The 21,683-nt window shown below is 44.9% G+C and overlaps 2 protein-coding genes across 2 annotated transcripts in view; one reads left to right on the forward strand and one right to left on the reverse strand.

The window, feature by feature from the left end:
* Window positions 1-13,763, forward strand: part of LOC139373066 (transcription factor Maf-like) — a 67,460-nt gene extending 53,697 nt beyond the window's left edge. The window contains exon 3 of the mRNA XM_071113124.1: window positions 13,678-13,763. The gene's annotated coding sequence lies outside the window, so the exon portion shown is untranslated. The remainder of the gene's footprint in view (window positions 1-13,677) is intronic.
* LOC139373062 (WW domain-containing oxidoreductase) overlaps window positions 13,631-21,683 on the reverse strand; it is a 269,747-nt gene continuing 261,694 nt past the window's right edge. The window contains exon 9 of the mRNA XM_071113109.1: window positions 13,631-14,867. Within this exon, the coding sequence (XP_070969210.1) occupies window positions 14,676-14,867 (192 nt within the window). The 3' untranslated portion in view covers window positions 13,631-14,675. The remainder of the gene's footprint in view (window positions 14,868-21,683) is intronic.

Below are 21,683 nucleotides of genomic sequence, written 5' to 3' on the forward strand. Positions count from 1 at the left end.
GTGATACTGTAGGAGAAGATAAAGTAGTGATACTGTATAAGATAAAGTAATGATACTGTAGGAGAAGATAAAGTAGTGATACTGTAGAAGATGAAGTAGTGATACTGTAGGAGAAGATAAAGTATTGATACTGTAGGAGAGGATAAAGTAGTGATACTGTAGGAGAAGATAAAGTAGTGAAACTGTAGGAGAAGATAAAGCAGTGATACTGTAGGAGAAGATAAAGCAGTGATACTGTAGGAGAAGATAAAGTAGTGATAATGTAGAAGATAAAGCAGTGATACTGTAGGAGAAGATAAAGCAGTGATACTGTAGGAGAAGATAAAGTAGTGATACTGTAGGAGAAGATAAAGCAGTGATACTGTAGGAGAAGATAAAGTAGTGATAATGTAGAAGATAAAGCAGTGATACTGTAGGAGAAGATAAAGCAGTGATACTGTAGGAGAAGATAAAGTAGTGATACTGTAGGAGAAGATAAAGCAGTGATACTGTAGGAGAAGATAAAGTAGTGATAATGTAGAAGATAAAGCAGTGATACTGTAGGAGAAGATAAAGCAGTGATACTGTAGGAGAAGATAAAGTAGTGATACTGTAGGAGGAGATAAAGTAGTGATACTGTAGGAGAAGATAAAGTAGTGATAATGTAGAAGATAAAGCAGTGATACTGTAGGAGAAGATAAAGCAGTGATACTGTAGGAGAAGATAAAGTAGTGATACTGTAGGAGGAGATAATGATACTGAAGGACAGTGGTTTCCAACCAGGGGTACTAGGAACCCTGTGGGTACTTGGCCTAAAGTACTGATACTGTTGTAGAAGGGGTAAAGTACTGATACTGTGGTAGAAGGGGTAAAGTACTGATACTGTGGTAGAAGGGGTAAAGTACTGATACTGTGGTAGAAGGGGTAAAGTACTGATACTGTGGTAGAAGGGGTAAAGTACTGATATTGTTTTAGAAGGGGTAAAGTACTGATACTGTGGTAGAAGGGGTAAAGTACTGATACTGTGGTAGAAGGGGTAAAGTACTGATACTGTGGTAGAAGGGGTAAAGTACTGATACTGTGGTAGAAGGGGTAAAGTACTGATACTGTGGTAGAAGGGGTAAAGTACTGATACTGTGGTAGAAGGGGTAAAGTACTGATACTGTGGTAGAAGGGGTAAAGTACTGATACTGTGGTAGAAGGGGTAAAGTACTGATACTGTGGTAGAAGGGGTAAAGTACTGATACTGTGGTAGAAGGGGTAAAGTACTGATATTGTTTTAGAAGGGGTAAAGTACTGATACTGTGGTAGAAGGGGTAAAGTACTGATACTGTGGTAGAAGGGGTAAAGTACTGATACTGTGGTAGAAGGGGTAAAGTACTGATACTGTGGTAGAAGGGGTAAAGTACTGATACTGTGGTAGAAGGGGTAAAGTACTGATACTGTGGTAGAAGGGGTAAAGTACTGATACTGTGGTAGAAGGGGTAAAGTACTGATACTGTGGTAGAAGGGGTAAAGTACTGATACTGTGGTAGAAGGGGTAAAGTACTGATACTGTGGTAGAAGGGGTAAAGTACTGATACTGTGGTAGAAGGGGTAAAGTACTGATATTGTTTTAGAAGGGGTAAAGTACTGATACTGTGGTAGAAGGGGTAAAGTACTGATACTGTGGTAGAAGGGGTAAAGTACTGATACTGTGGTAGAAGGGGTAAAGTACTGATACTGTGGTAGAAGGGGTAAAGTACTGATACTGTGGTAGAAGGGGTAAAGTACTGATACTGTGGTAGAAGGGGTAAAGTACTGATACTGTGGTAGAAGGGGTAAAGTACTGATACTGTGGTAGAAGGGGTAAAGTACTGATACTGTGGTAGAAGGGGTAAAGTACTGATACTGTGGTAGAAGGGGTAAAGTACTGATACTGTGGTAGAAGGGGTAAAGTACTGATACTGTGGTAGAAGGGGTAAAGTACTGATACTGTGGTAGAAGGGGTAAAGTACTGATACTGTGGTAGAAGGGGTAAAGTACTGATACTGTGGTAGAAGGGGTAAAGTACTGATACTGTAGGAGAATATAAAGAGGTAGAGAATTGTTTTTAAGGTACAGTAGTAAAGGAAGAAATCTAAACCATAACCCCTTGAATTCCTTTGATATAAATCACCTAAAGCACACACACACACACACACACACACACACACACACACACACACACACACACACACACACACACACACACACACAACTTAAGTGTCTTTTCTCCCCCCATTTGACCTGTGCTTGTCTCAATGTGTGTGTGTGTGTGTGTGTGACCTTGGCTTGGCCCGCTGGTAATGTGGAGTGTAGGAGAGAGGGTGTGTGAGCAGCCAAGTGTACTCCTCCAGATTAGAAGGCTTTATTACTGCCACCGACCACAGACCCCTTCAAATCCTCTTATTTCATTTTACCTCCCGCTACGTCTCCCTCTAACACACACACTTCCTTCTGCGTTCCCACTCACTTTTTACTCTTGAACACACTTGCTCGCCTTCTACCTCACATCTCTCTCTTTCACTGCTGTCTCCCTCTACCAATACACTCTCTCTTCTGTCCTGTTCACAACCACTTCCTTTCCCCTTCCTCTTTCACTAACTTGTTCTCCTTTTTCTCCCTCGTGTTTATTTGCCTTTTCCTATTGTCTCATTCCACCTTTTCCCTCTGTTTGTCATCCTCAACCTTTTTGCCAAGTCCTTTCTTTTTGCAGTACCATCTCTTTCTTCCCTCTCTCTCTCCCCTCTCCCTCCCTTCTCTCTCTCCTCTCTCCCTCCCCTTCTCTCTCTCCCCTCTCCCTCCCTTCTCTCTTACTCTCACCCCTCTCCCTCCCTTCTCTCTTACTCTCTCCCTCACTTCTCTTTTACTCTCTCCCCGCTCCCTCCCTTCTCTCTTACTCTCTCACCTCTCCCTCGTCTCTTACTCTCTCCCCTCTCCCTCCATTCTCTCTTACTCTCTCTCCTCTCCCTCCCATCTCTCTTACTCTCTCCCCTCTCCCTCCATTCTCTCTTACTCTCTCCCCTCTCCCTCCCTTCTCTCTTACTCTCTCCCCTCTCCCTCCATTCTCTCTTACTCTCTCCCCTCTCCCTCCCTTCTCTCTTACTCTCTCCCCTCTCCCTCCCTTTTCCCTTACTCTCTCCCCTCTCCCTCTTTTCTCTCTTACTCTCTCCTCTCTCCCTCCCTTCTCTCTTACTCTCTCCCTCCCTTCTCTCTTACTCTCTCCCCTCTCCCTCCCTTGTCTCTTACTCTCTCCTCTCTCCCTCCCTTCTCTCTTACTCTCCCCCCTCTCCCTCTCTTGTCTCTTACTCTCTCCTCTCTCCCTCCCTTCTCTCTTACTCTCCCCCCTCTCCCTCTCTTGTCTCTTACTCTCTCCTCTCTCCCTCCCTTCTCTCTTACTCTCTCCTCTCTCCCTCCCTTCTCTCTTACTCTCTCCTCTCTCCCTCCCTTCTCTCTTACTCTCTCCTCTCTCCCTCCCTTCTCTCTTACTCTCTCATCTTCCTTCTCTCTTCCTCTCTCCCCTCTCCCTCCCTTCTCTCTTCCTCTCTCCCCTCTCCCACCCCTTCTATCTTCCTCTCCCCCCTCTCCCTCCCTTCCTCACTCTCTTCAGTGAGATGAATCTGTAGACAGGGCCTAATAATTGTACTTCAGCCCAAGTGCACATTTTTCTTTGTGTTTGAAAGCCGTGACAAGCAGGAGTTATTTCTCTCTCTACCTCCCTCTACTCTCTTTCTCTCTTTCTATACTTCCACCCTCTTTTCTGTCTCTCTCTATCTCCCCTATCCCACCACTCTCTCTTTTTCTCTCTCTCACTCTTTCTCCTACAAAGGGCTGAATAGAATAACTGGTGGTTTACAAGGTCACGCTGTCTAGTGAGACACACAGGGGGTTTCTACAGGAGCCATGTCCTCCCAGGTGCCATGTTCAGCCTCAGATATAAAGAGACAGAGGAAGTTTTGGATAGCATACAGCAATATAGCTAGGTGGAAATAATGTAGCTAGGTGGAAATAATATAGCTAGGTGGAAATAATGTAGCTATGGGGAAATAATGTAGCTAGGGGGAAATAATGTAGCTAGGGAGAAATAATATAGCTAGGTGGAAATAATGTAGCTAGGGGGAAATAATGTAGCTAGGTGGAAATAATGTAGCTAGGGGGAAATAATGTAGCTAGGGGGAAATAATGTAGCTAGGGAGAAATAATATAGCTAGGTGGAAATAATGTAGCTAGGGGGAAATAATGTAGCTAGGTGGAAATAGTGTAGCTATTGCAGCATGCCTATGGCACGTTCACGCAGATGAGCAGGGATCCTGGGCATCTTTCTTTTGGTGTTTTTCAGAGTCAGCGGAAAGGCCTCTTTAGTGTTCTAAGTTTTCATAACTGTGACCTTAATTGCCTATCATCTGTAAGCTGTTAGTGTCTTAATTACCGTTCCACAGGTGCATGTTCATTAATTGTTTATGGTTCATTGAACAAGCATGGGAAACAGTGTTTAAACCCCTTACAATGAAAATCTGTGAAGTTATTTGGATATTTACGAATTATCTTTGAAAGACAGGGTCCTGAAAAAGGTCTGTTTCTTTTTTTCTGAGTTTATGTGTTATCCAAGGGAATGTTAACTACAGGCCAAGCATTTGCATCTCAGAATTATTTTTAGGTATGGGTTTTTTGGTCTCAGTATATTGAATGTTTACATGTTCATTTCTATAGAATATTCTCCAGCCTCAAATACATACACTGCCACATAGCAGTGTTAGACGCAGCCTGTACAAGGAGTGCCAGAACACCCTGGGACTAAACATATGGGCTCCTCTAGAATATTCTCCCCAACCTCAATCTCACACATATGTGCGCACGCTCACACACAAACACACACACATACACACACAAACACACACACACACACACACACACACACACACACACACACACACACACACACACACACACACACACACACACACACACACACACACACACACACACACACACACACACACACACACACACACACACTCACACTCTTTCCTCTCTTTCTTTTGCATGGGGCAAAACAAATAGATTTCAAAGGTATTACATGGTGAAGCTGATCATTTCATTGAGTCGACATTGTATTGGCAGACAGTCTGTGTAAGTGTTTGGTCTGAGCCTGGTTAAGGTGATGATGTGCTGTTCCACCACAGGTATTTACATTTACGTCAGATAGAGAAGCAGCCGACACAGCTACAGGGGACAGTCCCACTGCAGTGAACACCAACGCCAACGGCCACACACACACACACACATAGATACACTACACACACAAACACAGCCACAAGCGCACATACGCATGCACACAGGCAGATGGTTTCGGGCCACACCCCACCCCAATGCGCGCGCACACACACGCACACACACACACACGCACGCACGCACGCACGCACGCACGCACGCACGCACGCACGCACGCACACACACACACACACACACACACACACACACACACACACACACACACACACACACACACACACACAGCTAACACTATAGTGACTGAGGTAGCTCTCTGTACACATCAACAGAATGTAAAGGTGCAGATGGCAGGAGGAATACAGACAAACAGATTTACAAACAGACCAGTCTGTTAGCATGAATAACACTGTTTAACCACCTTCACAATTCAACATAGAATCATATTGATATTTTAATTAAGATTGTAAATGACATCCTATCTTATTTTAAACACTACATGAGTGAAATGAATGGTTTTGTCCAATAAGCACTTTAACACCAACTCATATTTTCTGGAATATCTCAGCCACAGCAAGCCTCTGTATTTAGTTGGCAACAACTTCATTGACTTCATTACAACAGCACTTAATGAATATTGATTAGTCATTTAAATCACATCCTTAAGAGAAAGAGAGAGAACAAGTGTGTGTGTGTGTGTGTGTGTGTGTGAGAGCGCGAGAGAGAGTTTATAGCCTGGTGTAGTCAGAAGGTACGGTATATTTCCTCCCTCCCAGTAGATATGTATTGAGTTAGTCTAGTCCATGGAGGACTTTAGCATTGATTGTGATAATGAAATATATCCGCTCCAAATGGCAGCATTCCAACTATCAAGACTACCAATATCAGCAACACAAACATCCTCAAATCAATACACCCATAATTATACATAATTATACATAATTATACACTGAGAAGGGAAATGAATCTTATGGCAAAAAATATTTGATAAATTCACACATAAACATGTTTCAATTACAAATCAGTATCACCACAAAGAGACATACAGTTGAAGTCAGAAGTTTACATACACCTTAGCCAAATACATTTATACTCAGTTTTTCACAATTCCTGACATTTAATCCTAGTAAATTTTCCCTGTCTTAGGTCAGTTAGGATCACCACCTTATTTTAAGAATGTGAAATGTCAGAATAATAGTAGAGAGAATTATTTATTTCAGCTTTTATTTCTTTCATCACATTCCCAGTGGGTCAGAAGTTTACATACACTCAATTAGTATTTGGTAGCATTGCCTTTAAATTGTTTAACTTGGGTCCACAAGCTTCCCACAATAAGTTGGGTGAATTTTGTCCCATTCCTCCTGACAGAGCTGGTGTAACTGAGTCAGGTGTTTAGGCCTCGTTGCTCGCACACGCTTTTTCAGTTCTGCCCACAAATATTCTATAGGATTGAGGTCAGGGCTTTGTGATAGCCACTCCAATACCTTGACTTTGTTGTCCTTAAGCCATTTCGTCACAACTTTGGAAGTATGCTTGGGGTCATTGTCCATTTAGAAGACCCATTGCGACCAAGCTTTAACTTCCTGACTGATGTCTTGAGATGTTGCTTCAATATATCCACGTAATTTTCCATCCTCCATGATGCCATCTATTTTGTGAAGTGCACCAGTCCCTCCGGCAGTAAAGCACCCCCACAACATGATGCTGCCACCCCCGTGCTTCACGGTTTGGATGGTGTTCTTCGGCTGGCATGCCGCCCCCTTTTCCCTCCAAACATAACGATGGTCATTATGGCCATACAGTTCTATTTTTGTTTCATCAGACTAGAGGACATTTCTCCAAAAAGTACGATCTTTGTCCCCATGTGCAGTTGCACACCGTAGTCTGGCTTTTTTATGGCGGTTTTGGAGCAGTGGCTTCTTCCTTGCTGAGCAGCCTTTCAGGTTATGTCGATATAGGACTCGTTTTACTGTGGATATTGATACTTTTGTACCTGTTTCCTCCAGCATCTTCACAAGGTCCTTTGCTGTTGTTCGGGGATTGATTTGCACTTTTCGCACCAAAGTACGTTCATCTCTAGGAGACAGAACGCGTCTCCTTCCAGAGTGGTATGATGGCTGCGTGGTCCCATGGTGTTTATACGTGCGTACTATTATTTGTACAGATGAACGTGGTACCTTCAGGCATTTGGAAATTGCTCACAAGGATGAACAGGACTTGTGGAGGTCAAAAATATATTTTCTGAGGTCTTGGCTGATTTCTTTTGATTTTCCTCTGATGTCAAGCAAAGAGGCACTAAGTTTGAAGGTAGGCCTTGAAATACATCCACACGTACACCTCTAATTAACTCAAATGATGTAAACTAGCCTATCAGAAGCTTCTAAAGCCATGACATAATTTTCTGGAATTTTCCAAGCTGTATAAAGGCACAGTCAACTTAGTGTATGTAAACTTCTGACCCACTGGAATTGTGATACAGTGAATTATAATTTAAATAAACTGTAAACAATTGTTGGAAAAATTACTTGTGTCATGCACAAAGTAGATGTCCTAACAAGACATTTGTGGAGTCGTTGAAAAACTAGTTTCAATGACTCCAACCTAAGTCTATGTAAACTTCCGACTCCAACTGTATGTGTAGGGATGGAGGGAGAGGTAGAGAGAGAAGAGAGGTAGAGAGGAGAGGGAGAGGAGAGGGAGAGGTAGCGAGAGGAGAGGGAGAGGTAGAGAGAGAGGGAGAGGTAGAGAGAAGAGAGGGAGTAGTGGAGAGAGGAAATAGACAGAGGGATGAGAGAAATAGGTAGAGAGAGAGGAGAGGGAGGAGAGAGAGGTAGAGAGAGAGGAGAAGGGAGAAGAGAGAGGTAGAGAGATAGTAGAGAGACAGAGGGAGGAGAGAGAGAGGTAGAGAGAGGAGAGGGAGAGGTAGAGAGAGAGGAGAGGGAAAGGTAGAGAGAGAGGGAGAGGTAGAGAGAAGAGAGGGAGTGGTGGAGAGAGGAAATAGACAGAGAGGAATGAGAGAAATAGGTAGAGAGAGAGGAGAGGGAGGAGAGAGAGAGGTAGAGAGAGGAGAGAGAGAGAGGGAGGAGAGAGGAGAAGGGAGAAGAGAGAGGTAGAGAGATAGTAGAGAGACAGAGAGGGAGGAGAGAGAGAGGTAGATAGATAGTAGAGAGACCGAGAGATAGGAGAGAGAGAGAGGTAGAGAGAGAGGAGAAGGAGGAAGAGAGAGGTAGATAGATAGTAGAGAGACAGAGAGATAGTAGCGAGACAGAGAGGGAGGAGAGAGAGAGGTAGAGAGAGAGGAGAGAGAGAGAGGGAGGAGAGAGAGAGGTAGAGAGAGAGGAGAGAGAGAGAGGGAGGAGAGAGAGAGGAGAGAGAGAGAGGGAGGAGAGAGAGAGGTAGAAAGAGAGGAGAGAGAGAGAGGGAGGAGAGACAGAGGTAGAGAGAGAGGAGAGAGAGAGAGAGGGAGGAAAGAGAGAGGTAGAGAGATAGTAGAGAGACAGAGAGGGAGGAGAGAGAGAGGTAGAGAGAGAGGAGAAGGAGGAAGAGAGAGGTAGAGAGATAGTAGAGAGAGAGAGGGAGGAGATAGAGAGGTAGAGAGATAGTAGAGACAGAGAGGGAGGAGAGAGAGAGGTAGAGAGAGAGGAGAAGGAGGAAGAGAGAGGTAGAGAGAGAGGAGAGAGAGAGAGGGAGGAGAGACAGCGGTAGAGAGATAGTAGAGAGACAGAGAGGGAGGAGAGAGAGGGGTAGAGAGAGAGGAGAAGGAGGAAGAGAGAGGTAGAGAGATAGTGGAGAGACAGAGAGGGATGAGAGAGAGAGTTAGAGAGAGAGGAGAAGGAGGAAGAGAGAGGTAGAGAGATAGTAGAGAGAGAGAGGGAGGAGAGAGGTAGAGAGAGAGGAGAAGGAGGAAGAGAAAGGTAGAGAGATAGTAGAGAGACAGAGAGGGAGGAGAGAGGTAGAGAGAGAGGAGAGAGACAGAGAGGGAGGAGAGAGGTAGAGAGACAGGAGAGAGACAGAGAGGGAGGAGAGAGTGAGGTAGAGAGATAGTAGAGAGACAGAGAGGGAGGAGAGAGAGAGGTAGAGAGAGAGGAGAGACTTTGAGGGGCCTTAGCGGTGGGTAAAAAAATCTTTGTCCTCTGAGAGAAGAATACTCCCCACTGGACACAGATGTCAGTTCAACGTGTAGTTTTGATTAACAGTTGGTTGGGTTTTCAACTAATTTGAATTCGATGTGAAATCAATCTCACCATGTCTGGATTTTGGTTAAAAGTTGGGTGAAACAATACAAAATGGCAATACGTTTTCCACTTTGATTCAACATCATCACGTAGATTTTTGGGGGTTGAAATGGCATGGAAACCACGTTGATTCAACATCATCACGTAGATTTTTGGGGGTTGAAATGGCATGGAAACCACGTTGATTCAACATCATCACGTAGATTTTTGGGGGTTGAAATGGCATGGAAACCACGTTGATTCAACATCATCACGTAGATTTTTGGGGGTTGAAATGGCATGGAAACCATGTTGATTCAACATCATCACGTAGATTTTTGGGGGTTGAAATGGCATGGAAACCACGTTGATTCAACCAGTTTTTGCCCAGTGTGTCTCTTCTCCTCTGTTCTGCTATCCCCTGTTCTCCTCTCTTCTGTTCTACTCTCCTCTCCTTTCCTCTACTCTCCTGTTCTCCTCTCCTGTCCTTTCCTCTACTCCCCTGTTCTCCTCTCTTCGGTTCTACTCTCCTCTCATTTCCTCTACTCTCCTGTTCTCCTCTCCTGTCCTTTCCTCTACTCCCCTGTTCTCCTCTCTTCTGTTCTACTCTCCTCTCTTTTCCTCTACTCTCCTGTTCTCCTCTCCTCTACTCCCCGTTCTCCTCTCTTCTGTTTTACTCTCCTCTCTTTTCCTCTACTCCCCTGTTCTCCTCTCCTCTACTATCCTGTTCTCCTCTCTTCTGTTCTACTCTCCTCTCCTTTCCTCTACTCTCCTGTTCTCCTCTCCTGTCCTTTCCTCTACTCCCCTGTTCTCCTCTCTTCTGTTTTACTCTCCTCTCTTTTCCTCTACTCCCCTGTTCTCCTCTCCTCTACTCTCCTGTTCTCCTCTCTTCTGTTCTCCTCTCCTCTCTTTTCCTCTACTCCCCTGTTCTCCTCTCCTCTACTCCCCTGTTCTCGTCTCTTCTGTTCTACTCTCCTCTCCTTTCCTGTACTCTCCTGTTCTCCTCTCCTGTCCTTTCCTCTACTCCCCTGTTCTCCTCTCTTCTGTTCTCCTCTCCTCTCCTTTCCTCTACTCCCCTGTTCTCCTCTCTTCTGTTCTCCTCTCCTCTACTCTCCTGTTCTCCTCTCTTCTGTTCTCCTCTCCTCTCCTCTACTCTCCTGTTCTCCTCTCTTCTGTTCTCCTCTCCTTTCCTCTACTCTCCTGTTCTCCTCTCTTCTGTTCTCCTCTCCTCTACTCCCCTGTTCCCCTCTCTTCTGTTCTCCTCTCATCTCCTTTCCTCTACTCCCCTGTTCCCCTCTCTTCTGTTCTCCTCTCCTCTCCTTTCCTCTACTCTCCTGTTCTCCTCTCCTCTGTTCTCCTCTCCTCTACTCTCCTGTTCTCCTCTCTTCTGTTCTCCTCTCTTCTGTTCTCCTCTCCTCTCCTCTCCTGTTCTCCTCTCTTCTGTTCTCCTCTCCTCTCCTTTCCTCTACTCTCCTGTTCTCCTCTCTTCTGTTCTCCTCTCCTCTCATTTCCTCTACTCTCCTGTTCTCCTCTCTTCTGTTCTCCTCTCCTCTCATTTCCTCTAATCTCCTGTTCTCCTCTCTTCTGTTCTCCTCTCATCTCCTTTCCTCTACTCCCCTGTTCTCCTCTCTTCTGTTCTCCTCTCCTCTTCTCTCCTGTTCTCCTATCTTCTGTTCTCCTCTCCTCTCCTCTACTCTCCTGTTCTCCTCTCTTATGTTCTCCTCTCCTCTCCTTTCCTCTACTCTCCTGTTCTCCTCTCTTATGTTCTCCTCTCTTCTGTTCTCCTCTCCTCTCCTTTCCTCTACTCTCCTGTTCTCCTCTCTTCTGTTCTCCTCTCCTCTCCTTTCCTCTAATCTCCTGTTCTCCTCTCTTCTGTTCTCCTCTCCTCTCCTTTCCTCTACTCTCCTGTTCTCCTCTCTTCTGTTCTCCTCTCCTTTCCTCTACTCCCCTGTTCTCCTCTCTTCTGTTCTCCTCTCCTCTCCTGTTCTCCTCTCCTCTCATTTCCTCTACTCCCCTGTTCTCCTCTCCTCTCCTGTTCTCCTCTCCTCTGTTCTCCTCTCCTCTGTTCTCCTCTCCTCTCCTTTCCTCTACTCCCCTGTTCTCCTCTCTTCTGTTCTCCTCTCCTCTCCTGTTCTCCTCTCCTCTGTTCTCCTCTCCTTTCCTCTCCTCTCCTGTTCTCCTCTCCTCTGTTCTCCTCTCCTCTACTCTCCTGTTCTCCTCTCTTCTGTTCTCCTCTCTTCTGTTCTCCTCTCCTCTCCTCTCCTGTTCTCCTCTCTTCTGTTCTCCTCTGCTCTCCTTTCCTCTACTCTCCTGCTCTCCTCTCTTCTGTTCTCCTCTCCTCTCCTTTCCTCTACTCTCCTGTTCTCCTCTCTTCTGTTCTCCTCTCCTTTACTCTACTCTCCTGTTCTCCTCTCCTCTCTTTTCCTCTACTCTCCTGTTCTCCTCTCTTCTGTTCTCCTCTCCTCTCCTCTCCTTTCCTCTACTCCCCTGTTCTCCTCTCTTCTGTTCTCCTCTCCTCTCCTTTCCTGTTCTCCTCTCCTCTGTTTACATCTCCTCTTTTCCTCATCTCTCCTGTTCTCCTCTCTGTTTACATCTCCTCTTTTCCTCTCCTCTCTTCTGTTCTCCTCTCCTCTCCTGTTCTCCTCTCCTCTGTTTACATCTCCTCTTTTCCTCAACTTTCCTGTTCTTCTCTCTGTTTACATCTCCTCTTTTCCTCTCCTCTCTTCTGTTCTCCTCTCCTATGTTTACATCTCCTCTTTTCCTCTTCTCTCCTGTTCTCCTCTCCTCTCTTCTGTTCTCTGAGCATTGGGAGGAAGTGTAATGTATTGATTAACTATCTGATTATTCCGATAGGACCTGATCAATAAGACTTTCTTTGAAAGCCAGGCAGGAATCCCCCTCTACAGTCAGAACACACACACACACACACACACACACACACACACACACACACACACACACACACACACACACACACACACACACACACACACACACACACACACACACACACACACACACACAGTAGCAATTCACACCCAGAAGACATCTTAATTATGTGTTTCCTGTCTGCTTGTGTTGTCTGCCTGGGATCTCTCTGAGTGTGTGTGTCATTGACTGGTTAAAGCAGGAGGACTATGTGCTGTTGATGTCTCACTCATTTTGCCTTTGAAGGAGCTCAGTGACATGCATCAATCTGTCAGTACTGTGTGTGTGTAGAGGGAGAGGGGTGAGAGGGGTGTAAGTATCTCCGCTTGCTGCTCCTTACCAGTTCGGGAGCAGAGGAAGACAAGTGGAAGTCCCTAAGGGTCACAGAAGGGGTTCTGTACCTATAACGGGGTGCACCTCCTCCCCCTGTACCCCATCCCTCTCTCCCTATAGGTCAGTGAGTGTGTAGCGGCCGGTTACATGCCCACACAGCCACAGGGTAGCAGGAAGAGTTCAGGTCAACTCCAACATGCCTAAAAATAATTAGATTTTTTTTAAAGTAACAAAAGATTTGTAAAGCTTAGGGGATGTCTAAATGTGTTGTTTCTTCTCTAGCCTAGAGACTTAGACATTCTGGACACCTCTATACATCTCTCTAAATCTCCCTGTCCTCAATTCCTCAGTGTGTGTGTGTGTGTGTGTGTGTGTGTGTGTGTGTGTGTGTGTGTGTGTGTGTGTGTGTGTGTGTGTGCGTGCGTGCGTGCGTGCGTGCGTGCGTGCGTGCGTGCGTGCGTGCGTGCGTGCGTAAGAACACTAACAGGGCAGCTGTAGTCTGGGTACAGTAGGCAAAAAAAGATTACACCAGAACAGATGAGTGTATGTATAATAGTGTTGAATCCTGATGAACACTGTGCCGGGCAGGGTTCGTTTAGCAGTGAAAGGGACTCTCTCAGGCATCGATTCAGCCGACCAACCAGGCATGAGAATAATGCAGGTCAGTCATATGATTGGTTGGTCAATGTGTCGATTACTCCCTGGCCCTGCCCAGTACTTCCTGGTAGAGGGGTTGAGTTGAAAATAGTTCCAGGTCAAAGGGTGTTCTGCTGCTCACTGACCACCATAAAAGGAGTCTCATAGACCATTTCTGTCCCCCTTCCTCCCAAAGCTACACTCTTACACCCTATGCTACATTTGTTTTGATTTCTTTGAATAGGATCCTACCAACTGTGTGTGTGTGAGCATTGAAATGTCCAGACACATAGTGTAAGAAACCGTCTTTAATGTGTCCTCTTCTTTTCCTTTACAGAAACCATGACAGAGGAATGCTGATATCTTAACATCATTCCGCGGCACCAGTCGGCCACAAAGCACAACATCCACACATCTCCAAACCACCCAGAAACCAAGCAACAGACCCTGTACAGAGGTCCAGATGGACCCGTCACCCAACACTGCACACTTTCATGACGAGATTATCCCCCGAAACAAATGACAACAAAACTAAACATCCAAGGAAAATACGGAGTTCCTGTTTGATCAACTACTAAAACTCCTGGATTCTCTCTTTCTCTATCACCAGTAGCTACATACATAATTGTGACTGAACATTGTGACAAAGATACAGTACCACATTGTACATTACATTTTGTAGAGTATTATAAGTTATAATATGTAGGTTGGAGGTCTAACTGTAGACAGACACTGTAGAGGGGAGAAATGATGATGCGTGAGTTCCCGTTAGCACATAGGCCCAATGCTGTTCCTGTAAATAATGGGCAGTAGAACTGAATAGGGCCTCATATGGAATACAGCTAGTCCATCTGTATATAGCCATGACACCATAGCTCTAATATGTACATAGGCATTCAATTATACCTCCTTATTTCTCCTATCCCCCTTCAACCCTCCTACACTAGCGCAATGATACTCGCCATATCTCCATACTCAGACATGTAAAATATATATATACAGGAGGAAACTGGATACAGAGAGAAGATACACACAGGGTCTGTTGCAGCTGGAAACACACTGGAGTGAGAAACACAGACCCACTTTGTCTGGAATAAGGAACTGGTGAACTCTCCCTGCCACACAATAACCCCGGTTTATTTGTATGTGTATTTTACTCCCCTTAGTGAAGTGAAAGTTTCAGTTCAATGGTTTGAAAGCTTTCTACAGTCCACTCAATGTACACATTTTCATTTTCATCCACACTCCCTCCCTCTCCCTCCATTCCTGATTGGCTAGTCCTTCCTCTCTCCCCCAGTCCTGATAGGCTGTTGACAGTCAGTGTGGGCGTGTCAATCAGAGGGCCTGTAGGCCCGTAGGCCTCTCTGAGACCAGGCGCTCGCTTAGCTCCCACAGACTGGCTGCAGTGACCTGGTCCTCGGCCTGGGGGGAGGGCAGGCAGCGGAAACAGTTGTTGAAGTACATCCCTCCTAGACCCTCTAGCTCCGGAGCTACCGCACAGTACACCGTGGTGGCTGCCCCCTGTTGCTGTGGAGACAAAGAGACAGAGGGACAACAGTCAACATGGAGGACAGAGACAGAGCGGCACTGATCAACATCATCTGTGTGGGAGGAGGGCACAGTCATAGAGAATGACAGAGGCCCTCTTGTCCGCCAAGAGATACACAGGAACTCCAGCCACCCTACAGATCCTGCCAAGACACCTCCACTGGAATACACACACCTGTACTCAGTGACCCTCATCTCTCCTGATCCTCCAGAGCATCCATATGAGACAGACAAGGAACTCCATACAAACGGAGAGAGACAGAAAGATAGACACAGAGAGGATAAACTCCATAGAGACACCCCTCTCTGCCACAGCCCATAATGATGGGGCAGTGTTACCATAGGGACTATGGATCTGGATAGATATGTATATACAGTACCAGTCAAAGGTTTGGACACACCTACTCATTCAAGGGTTTTTCTTTATTTTGACTATTTTCTACATGGTATAATAATAGTGAAGACATCGAAACTATTAAATAACACATATGGAATCTTGTAGTAAGCAAAAAAGTGTTAAACAAAATATTTTAGATTCTTCAAAGTAGCCACTCTTTTACTTGATGACAGCTTTGCACACTCTTGGCATTCTCTCAACCAGCTTCATGAGGAATGCTTTTCCAACAGTCTTGAAGGAGTTCCCACATATGCTGAGCACTTGTTGGCTGCTTTTCCTTCACTCTGCGGTCCAACTCATCCCAAACCATCTCAATTGGGTTGAGGTCGGGTGATTGTGGAGGCCAGGTCATCTGATGCAGCACTCCATCACTCCCCTTGGTCAAATAGCCCTTACACAGCCTGGAGGTGTATTTTGGGTCATTGTCCTGTTGAAAAACAAATGTTAGTCCCACTAAGGGCAAACCAGATGGGATGGTGTATCACTCACTGCATAATGCTGTGGTAGCCATGCTGGTTAAGTGTGCATTGAATTGTAAATAAATCACTGACTGTGTCATTAGCAAAGCACCTCCACACCATCACACCTCCTCCTCCATGCTTCACGGTGGGAACCACACATGAGGAGATCATCCATTCACATACACAGTGCTTGGAACCAAAAATCTCAAATTTGGCCTCATCAGACCAAAGGACAGATTTCCACTGGTCTGATGTCCATTGCTCGTGTTTCTTGGCCCAAGCAAGTCTCTTCTTATTATTGGTGTCCTTTAGTTGTGGTTTCTTTGCAACAATTCGACCATGAAGGTCTGATTCACGCAGTCTCCTCTGAACAGTTGATGTTGAGATGTGTATGTTACCTGAACTCTGCAAAGCATCTATTTGGGCTACAATCTGAGGTGCAGTTAACTCTAATGAACTTATCCTCTGCAGCAGAGGTACCTCTGGGTCTTCCTTTCCTGTGGCGGTCCTCATGCGAGCCAGTTTCATAGCCCTTGATGGTTTTTGCGACTGCACTTGAAGAAACTTTTAAAGTTCTTGAAATGTTCTGGATTTACTGACCTTCATGTCTTAAAGTAACGATGGACTGTCGTTTCTCATTGCTTATTTGAGCTGTTCTTGCCAAAATATGGACTTTTAAGAAGGAAAAAAACTCCACAAATGTATTTTTAACAAGGCATTCCAGGTGACTACCTCATGAAGCTGGTTGAGAGAATGCCAAGAGTGTGCAAAGCTGTCATTAAGGCAAAGGGTGGCTACTTTGAAGAATCTCAAATATAAAATATATTTTGATTTGTTTAACACTTTTTTGGTTACTACATGATTCCATATGTGTTATTTCTTAGTTTTAATGTCTCCACTGTTATTCTACAATGTAGAAAATAGTAAAAATAAAGAGAAACCCTGGAATGAGTAGGTGTATCCAAACTTTTGACTGACTGTACATATATATATTTCTATATTGTGTGTATACAGGACTGCTGACTCTCCACAGAGTGCATGCTTATGTGAATGTGGTAAATACAGACCAGGGGCAACACTGTCTGTCCACAAAACAACACAATCTCTTTAGAATACCACAATAACTGTAGGAAGGTGGCGACTGTTCATCCAGATTTGACGTAAAACACACCCAAAATATGTTGCACTTGATATTTCTACAGCTGCAATATTTTGTAGTTGTTTTGTGGACGTTTGCACACTGCGAGGGCTGCTTTCTGGACAGAGGATGTGGCCCACGGTGTTCTAGACTGGGGAGGAGGGAGCAGCTCTTCTCATTGGGAGTGGGGAGCCAGAGGGTTCTGTAAACTCTCTATAAGGGAACATACAGTATATATGCCATGATTACACATCTGTATATGTTCACATCATCTAGGGGTTCATGAGGGAAGTCAGACTGTAGAGTAGAGTAGAGAGCAACGGTCCTAAACAGTAAACATTGTAGTACATGCTGTTTGCCACAGTAAAGAGTGAGATACACCGGTAAAGAGTGATATGATGAGAATAGTGCTCTTGTACACACACGTCATATACAGTACAGGCATGCACACGCTCACAAACCCCCCCCCCCCCCCCCTTTCTCTCTTCTCTTTCTAAGAAACGTAGAGAGCAGACAGCCTGTAACACTATCTACCCTACACCCTCTAATTGAGTGGGAAATTACTACTCAGAAGCTGTGTTTCTCAGTTTAACATCTCAAATCCAGTTTACAGTAGTCTGTAGTCACACTGTACTGAGACATGCCGCCCTAATGCAGCACCAGCCGGCACAGTCAGTAATTAGGAGCGGCGAGAGGGAGAGAGGGAGTGCGATTCCACAGCGTTTGAAACAGAGAGAGGAAGAACAGACATCAGAGAGTATTACAGCCAGAATTCAGGCGCTCAGAGGATCTTTCATGTAGCCCTGCTGCTGGCTAAAAACTGCTGTGACATTATGAGAAGACAGGAGACTGTTCTGGAGATGACTTCTATAGACACATGAATTACTTCTCTCTGGCTAACTGCTCTTTATCTACAAATGAGACTGGGGGGAGGACTGGTGAGAGACTGCAGTGCAGAGCAGTTTAGTACAGTGCACTGGCAGAGCAGCAAGGGTCTGTACACAAACAAACACACACACACACACACACACACACACACACACACACACACACACACACACACATACTTCAAAGGCACAGCCTCATTGAGGCTCATTAGAGCATCTGCAGCCCAAGCTGGCAGAGGCTAATACAGAGAGTCACACATACAGAGATATACCAGAACTGTTCCAGCACACACACACTGGCTGTCATTAAGATCTAGCAACACACACAGTCAGTCACACAATGTACACACAGTAACACACAATGTACACACAGTAACACACAGTCACACAATGTACACACAGTCACACAATGTACACACAGTAACACACAGTCACACAATGTACACACAGTCACACTCAGTCTCACACATGTACACACAGTCACACAATGTACACAAAGTCACACAATGTACACACAGTCTCACACATGTACACACAATGTACACACAGTCACACAATGTACACACAGTTACACACACTCACACAATGTACACACAGTAACACACAGTCACACAATGTACACACAGTCTCACACATGTACACACAATGTACACACAGTCACACAATGTACACACAGTCACACACATGTACACACAGTTACACACACTCACACAATGTACACACAGTCACACACATGTACACACAATGTACACACAATCACACAATGTACACACAGTCACACTCAGTCTCACACATGTACACACAGTCACACAATGTACACACAGTCACACACAGTCTTACACATGTACACACAGTCACACAATGTACACACAGTCTCACACATGTACACACAATGTACACACAGTCACACACATGTACACACAGTTACACACACTCACACAATGTACACACAGTCACACACATGTACACACAGTCACACACATGCACACATAGTCACACACATGCACACATAGTCACACAATGTACACACAGTCAAACACATGCACACATAGTCACACAATGTACACATAGTCACACACATGCACACATAGTCACACAATGTACACACAGTCACACAGTGTACACACAGTCACACACATGTACACACATGTACACACAATCACAGAATAAAGTGCATGCATACATACACATACATATAGTAGACTCTGTCATTGAGCAGACAGACACACTCATCAAACTTCCTTCTCAGTGCTGGTAGTTGCAGAGGCAGATTGAGGCGGTTTGAAACCGCAGATGAAACAACTGCATCTCTCTGCTGTCTCCCTCCCTGCCAGCACACTGATAACTCTACACACCTCATAGGACTGGCATATCAAAGGCTCACACATGTCACTCAGTGTCAAAGAGACACACCCAGAACCACATATACGCACTTCAAAAGCAGGGTGTCAGATCATTTAGCTAACCAGTCACCCTCAGGTATCTGCTTTAGAACGTAGACGTGGAAGATGCAATATATTTACCTGCCTGCTCATCTTACTCTACGTCCAGGGTCATCTCTGTTTTAGGTGAAAGGTGGACCATCAATACATTGGAATGATTTACACCTGATCTGAGAACGCAGCTCTACAGCACAGCAGGGAATTCTGTCTGAGGGAGACAACCAAGATATGTACACAGCAGAAGGAGAGCGAGGGTGAAAGAGAGAGGGAGAGAGAGTGTGTGTGTGTGTTATCTTCTTGGTGTTCAGCTCGGCCCTCCCACTACATTACCTTTTTACCCGTGTAAGAGATAAGCCTGATGAGTTTAGCATGCTAGACATTAACATGTGGAACCACCCACCACCACTATCTATCAGAGAGACATAAAGAGAAGAAAGGGGATGTGCTGGGCTGGTGACACACACACACACACACACACACACACACACACACACGCACACGCACACGCACACGCACGCACACGCACACACGCACACACACACGCACACACGCGCACACGCGCACGCACGCACGCACGCACACACACGCACGCACGCACGCACGCACACGCACACGCACACACACACACACAATCCCCCCTGACATGTACAGTAGCCCAACAGATGTGTATACTCATGTACATTATAAATAATACCTGTACATTCTAGGTGTCGACCAACCAATGGCTCTTTCTATTTGTGTACTAGTATTTGTCAATGTAAATCCTGATTCTGATATACATAGTTTTACAGAGTTGACAGAGAGAAATTACTGGTTTTCTTGGGGTTGGTATGTTATGTTCCTATCAGAACTGACCACTGCAAACTGGTGAGTGGAGAGGAAAGGGTTAATTGAGTGTAAGCCCGAGCACCTGTCCCCGAGACATCACATGAATCACCAGAACTACAAGGGGAAGGGAAGCGGGAAAAATAAAACTCTTTCACCATCACTTCAGCAATATTCAAGAAATGTGACAAACCGAAGTAGCAGGGTCCTAGCCAACAAGATCTTTTCCAGACCACTTAAACACACAAACCCAACCTCTGCCATCTCTATGCTTTAAGAGCTGCAATAAACAGGTCCTAGATCAGCAGCAATAACCTGACCATGTCTGGCCTGAACCATCACTGCTCTGGAAAATAGTCCTGGATCACATTTATGTCTTCCAATTTTCAACATAATGAAAATATTTCCAATGTCTTTGGAAAGTATTCTGCAATATTTAACTGTTGAACAGCCACTCTTCAATGTATTAAGAAGCAAGGTCAGAGACAAGGGAGATATTGGTGTTGAATCATTAAAGGGTAACTATACTGTACCTCAGAGTTGTTCGGTGTTGTTTCCATAGTATAACATGTTACTGTCGTGATCTCTAACCATGTCTAATCCCTCTGTGCTTGTACAGTACAGCAATAATATATGATGCATTGTGCTATTTGTTAGCATAGGACTAATGCACCAGGAAGAGAAAAAACCCAGTTTTGTTTCTGCCTCATCAAGGTTGTGCACTGTCATTCTGTCATACGAGCGTTCTCTGATAATATGCGTGTGACCCTTTTATGACATTGTATTTATGACCTGTAAATACACCCAGTACTGTGGAGCAGTCTGTTCGTGGCCCAGCCCGTCCTGTCCTGTACAAAGGAACATGTAAATAGCAAACCGCTATGCATGCTGACACTCTAGCACTTCTTTCAGGTACTTTTATAATCCCAAACTCCTCATATGGCATGTCCTGAAAATCATCTGTGAACACGGCAAATAAAAAGAGAATAATAAAAAAAAACAAGATGTCAGACGATGACATCCTGGACAACGTGTAAAGTCCTACAGTTTTCTTACTCTTGTGGGTGGCTCACTTCTGTTCCTTTAACTGTCATTCTGTCATTCTTAATGTGGTTAAACCATTCTGGTCAAGGTTCTGTTCAGTTGTCTTGGTGTGTGAAGGGTCGAGGCAAAGCAGAGAGGCAATCTGTGTGTTAACAACTAAAGCCTGGTTAAGAGTCTGTCCACAACTGGCTCAGGGCAGCATAGTCCTCTCTTGTTGTGCCGAGAGCAGACATGACTGGCTCTGGTAAAACACACAGGGGGACACTGATTGTGATTTAACACGGTTCTGTTTTAAGGAACTAGAAGTGGAACTAGGCTATATAACAAGCTTATATGATGACAGAAGATAATATGAGCAGTAAAAGAGCTTTGCCTCAGCCCTAGGACCCAGTCTGTCTGAACTAACAGTCTCACATGAAGGTCTATCTATGCCATGATGGAGAAGATGGGACTCCAACAGGACTTTGTGCTTTTGTTGATACCTTAGGAATGTTTATTTCCAACCCCATGGTGTTCACAATAGATGGAAGTATCTGATTTTTAATCTGTGCTAAAGATATTTCACATTTAATAAATTATCATTGTAACAACACGTCTGCTG

This window comes from Oncorhynchus clarkii, chromosome 2, assembly GCF_045791955.1.
Source record: "Oncorhynchus clarkii lewisi isolate Uvic-CL-2024 chromosome 2, UVic_Ocla_1.0, whole genome shotgun sequence".
Classification (NCBI taxonomy): domain Eukaryota; kingdom Metazoa; phylum Chordata; class Actinopteri; order Salmoniformes; family Salmonidae; genus Oncorhynchus; species Oncorhynchus clarkii.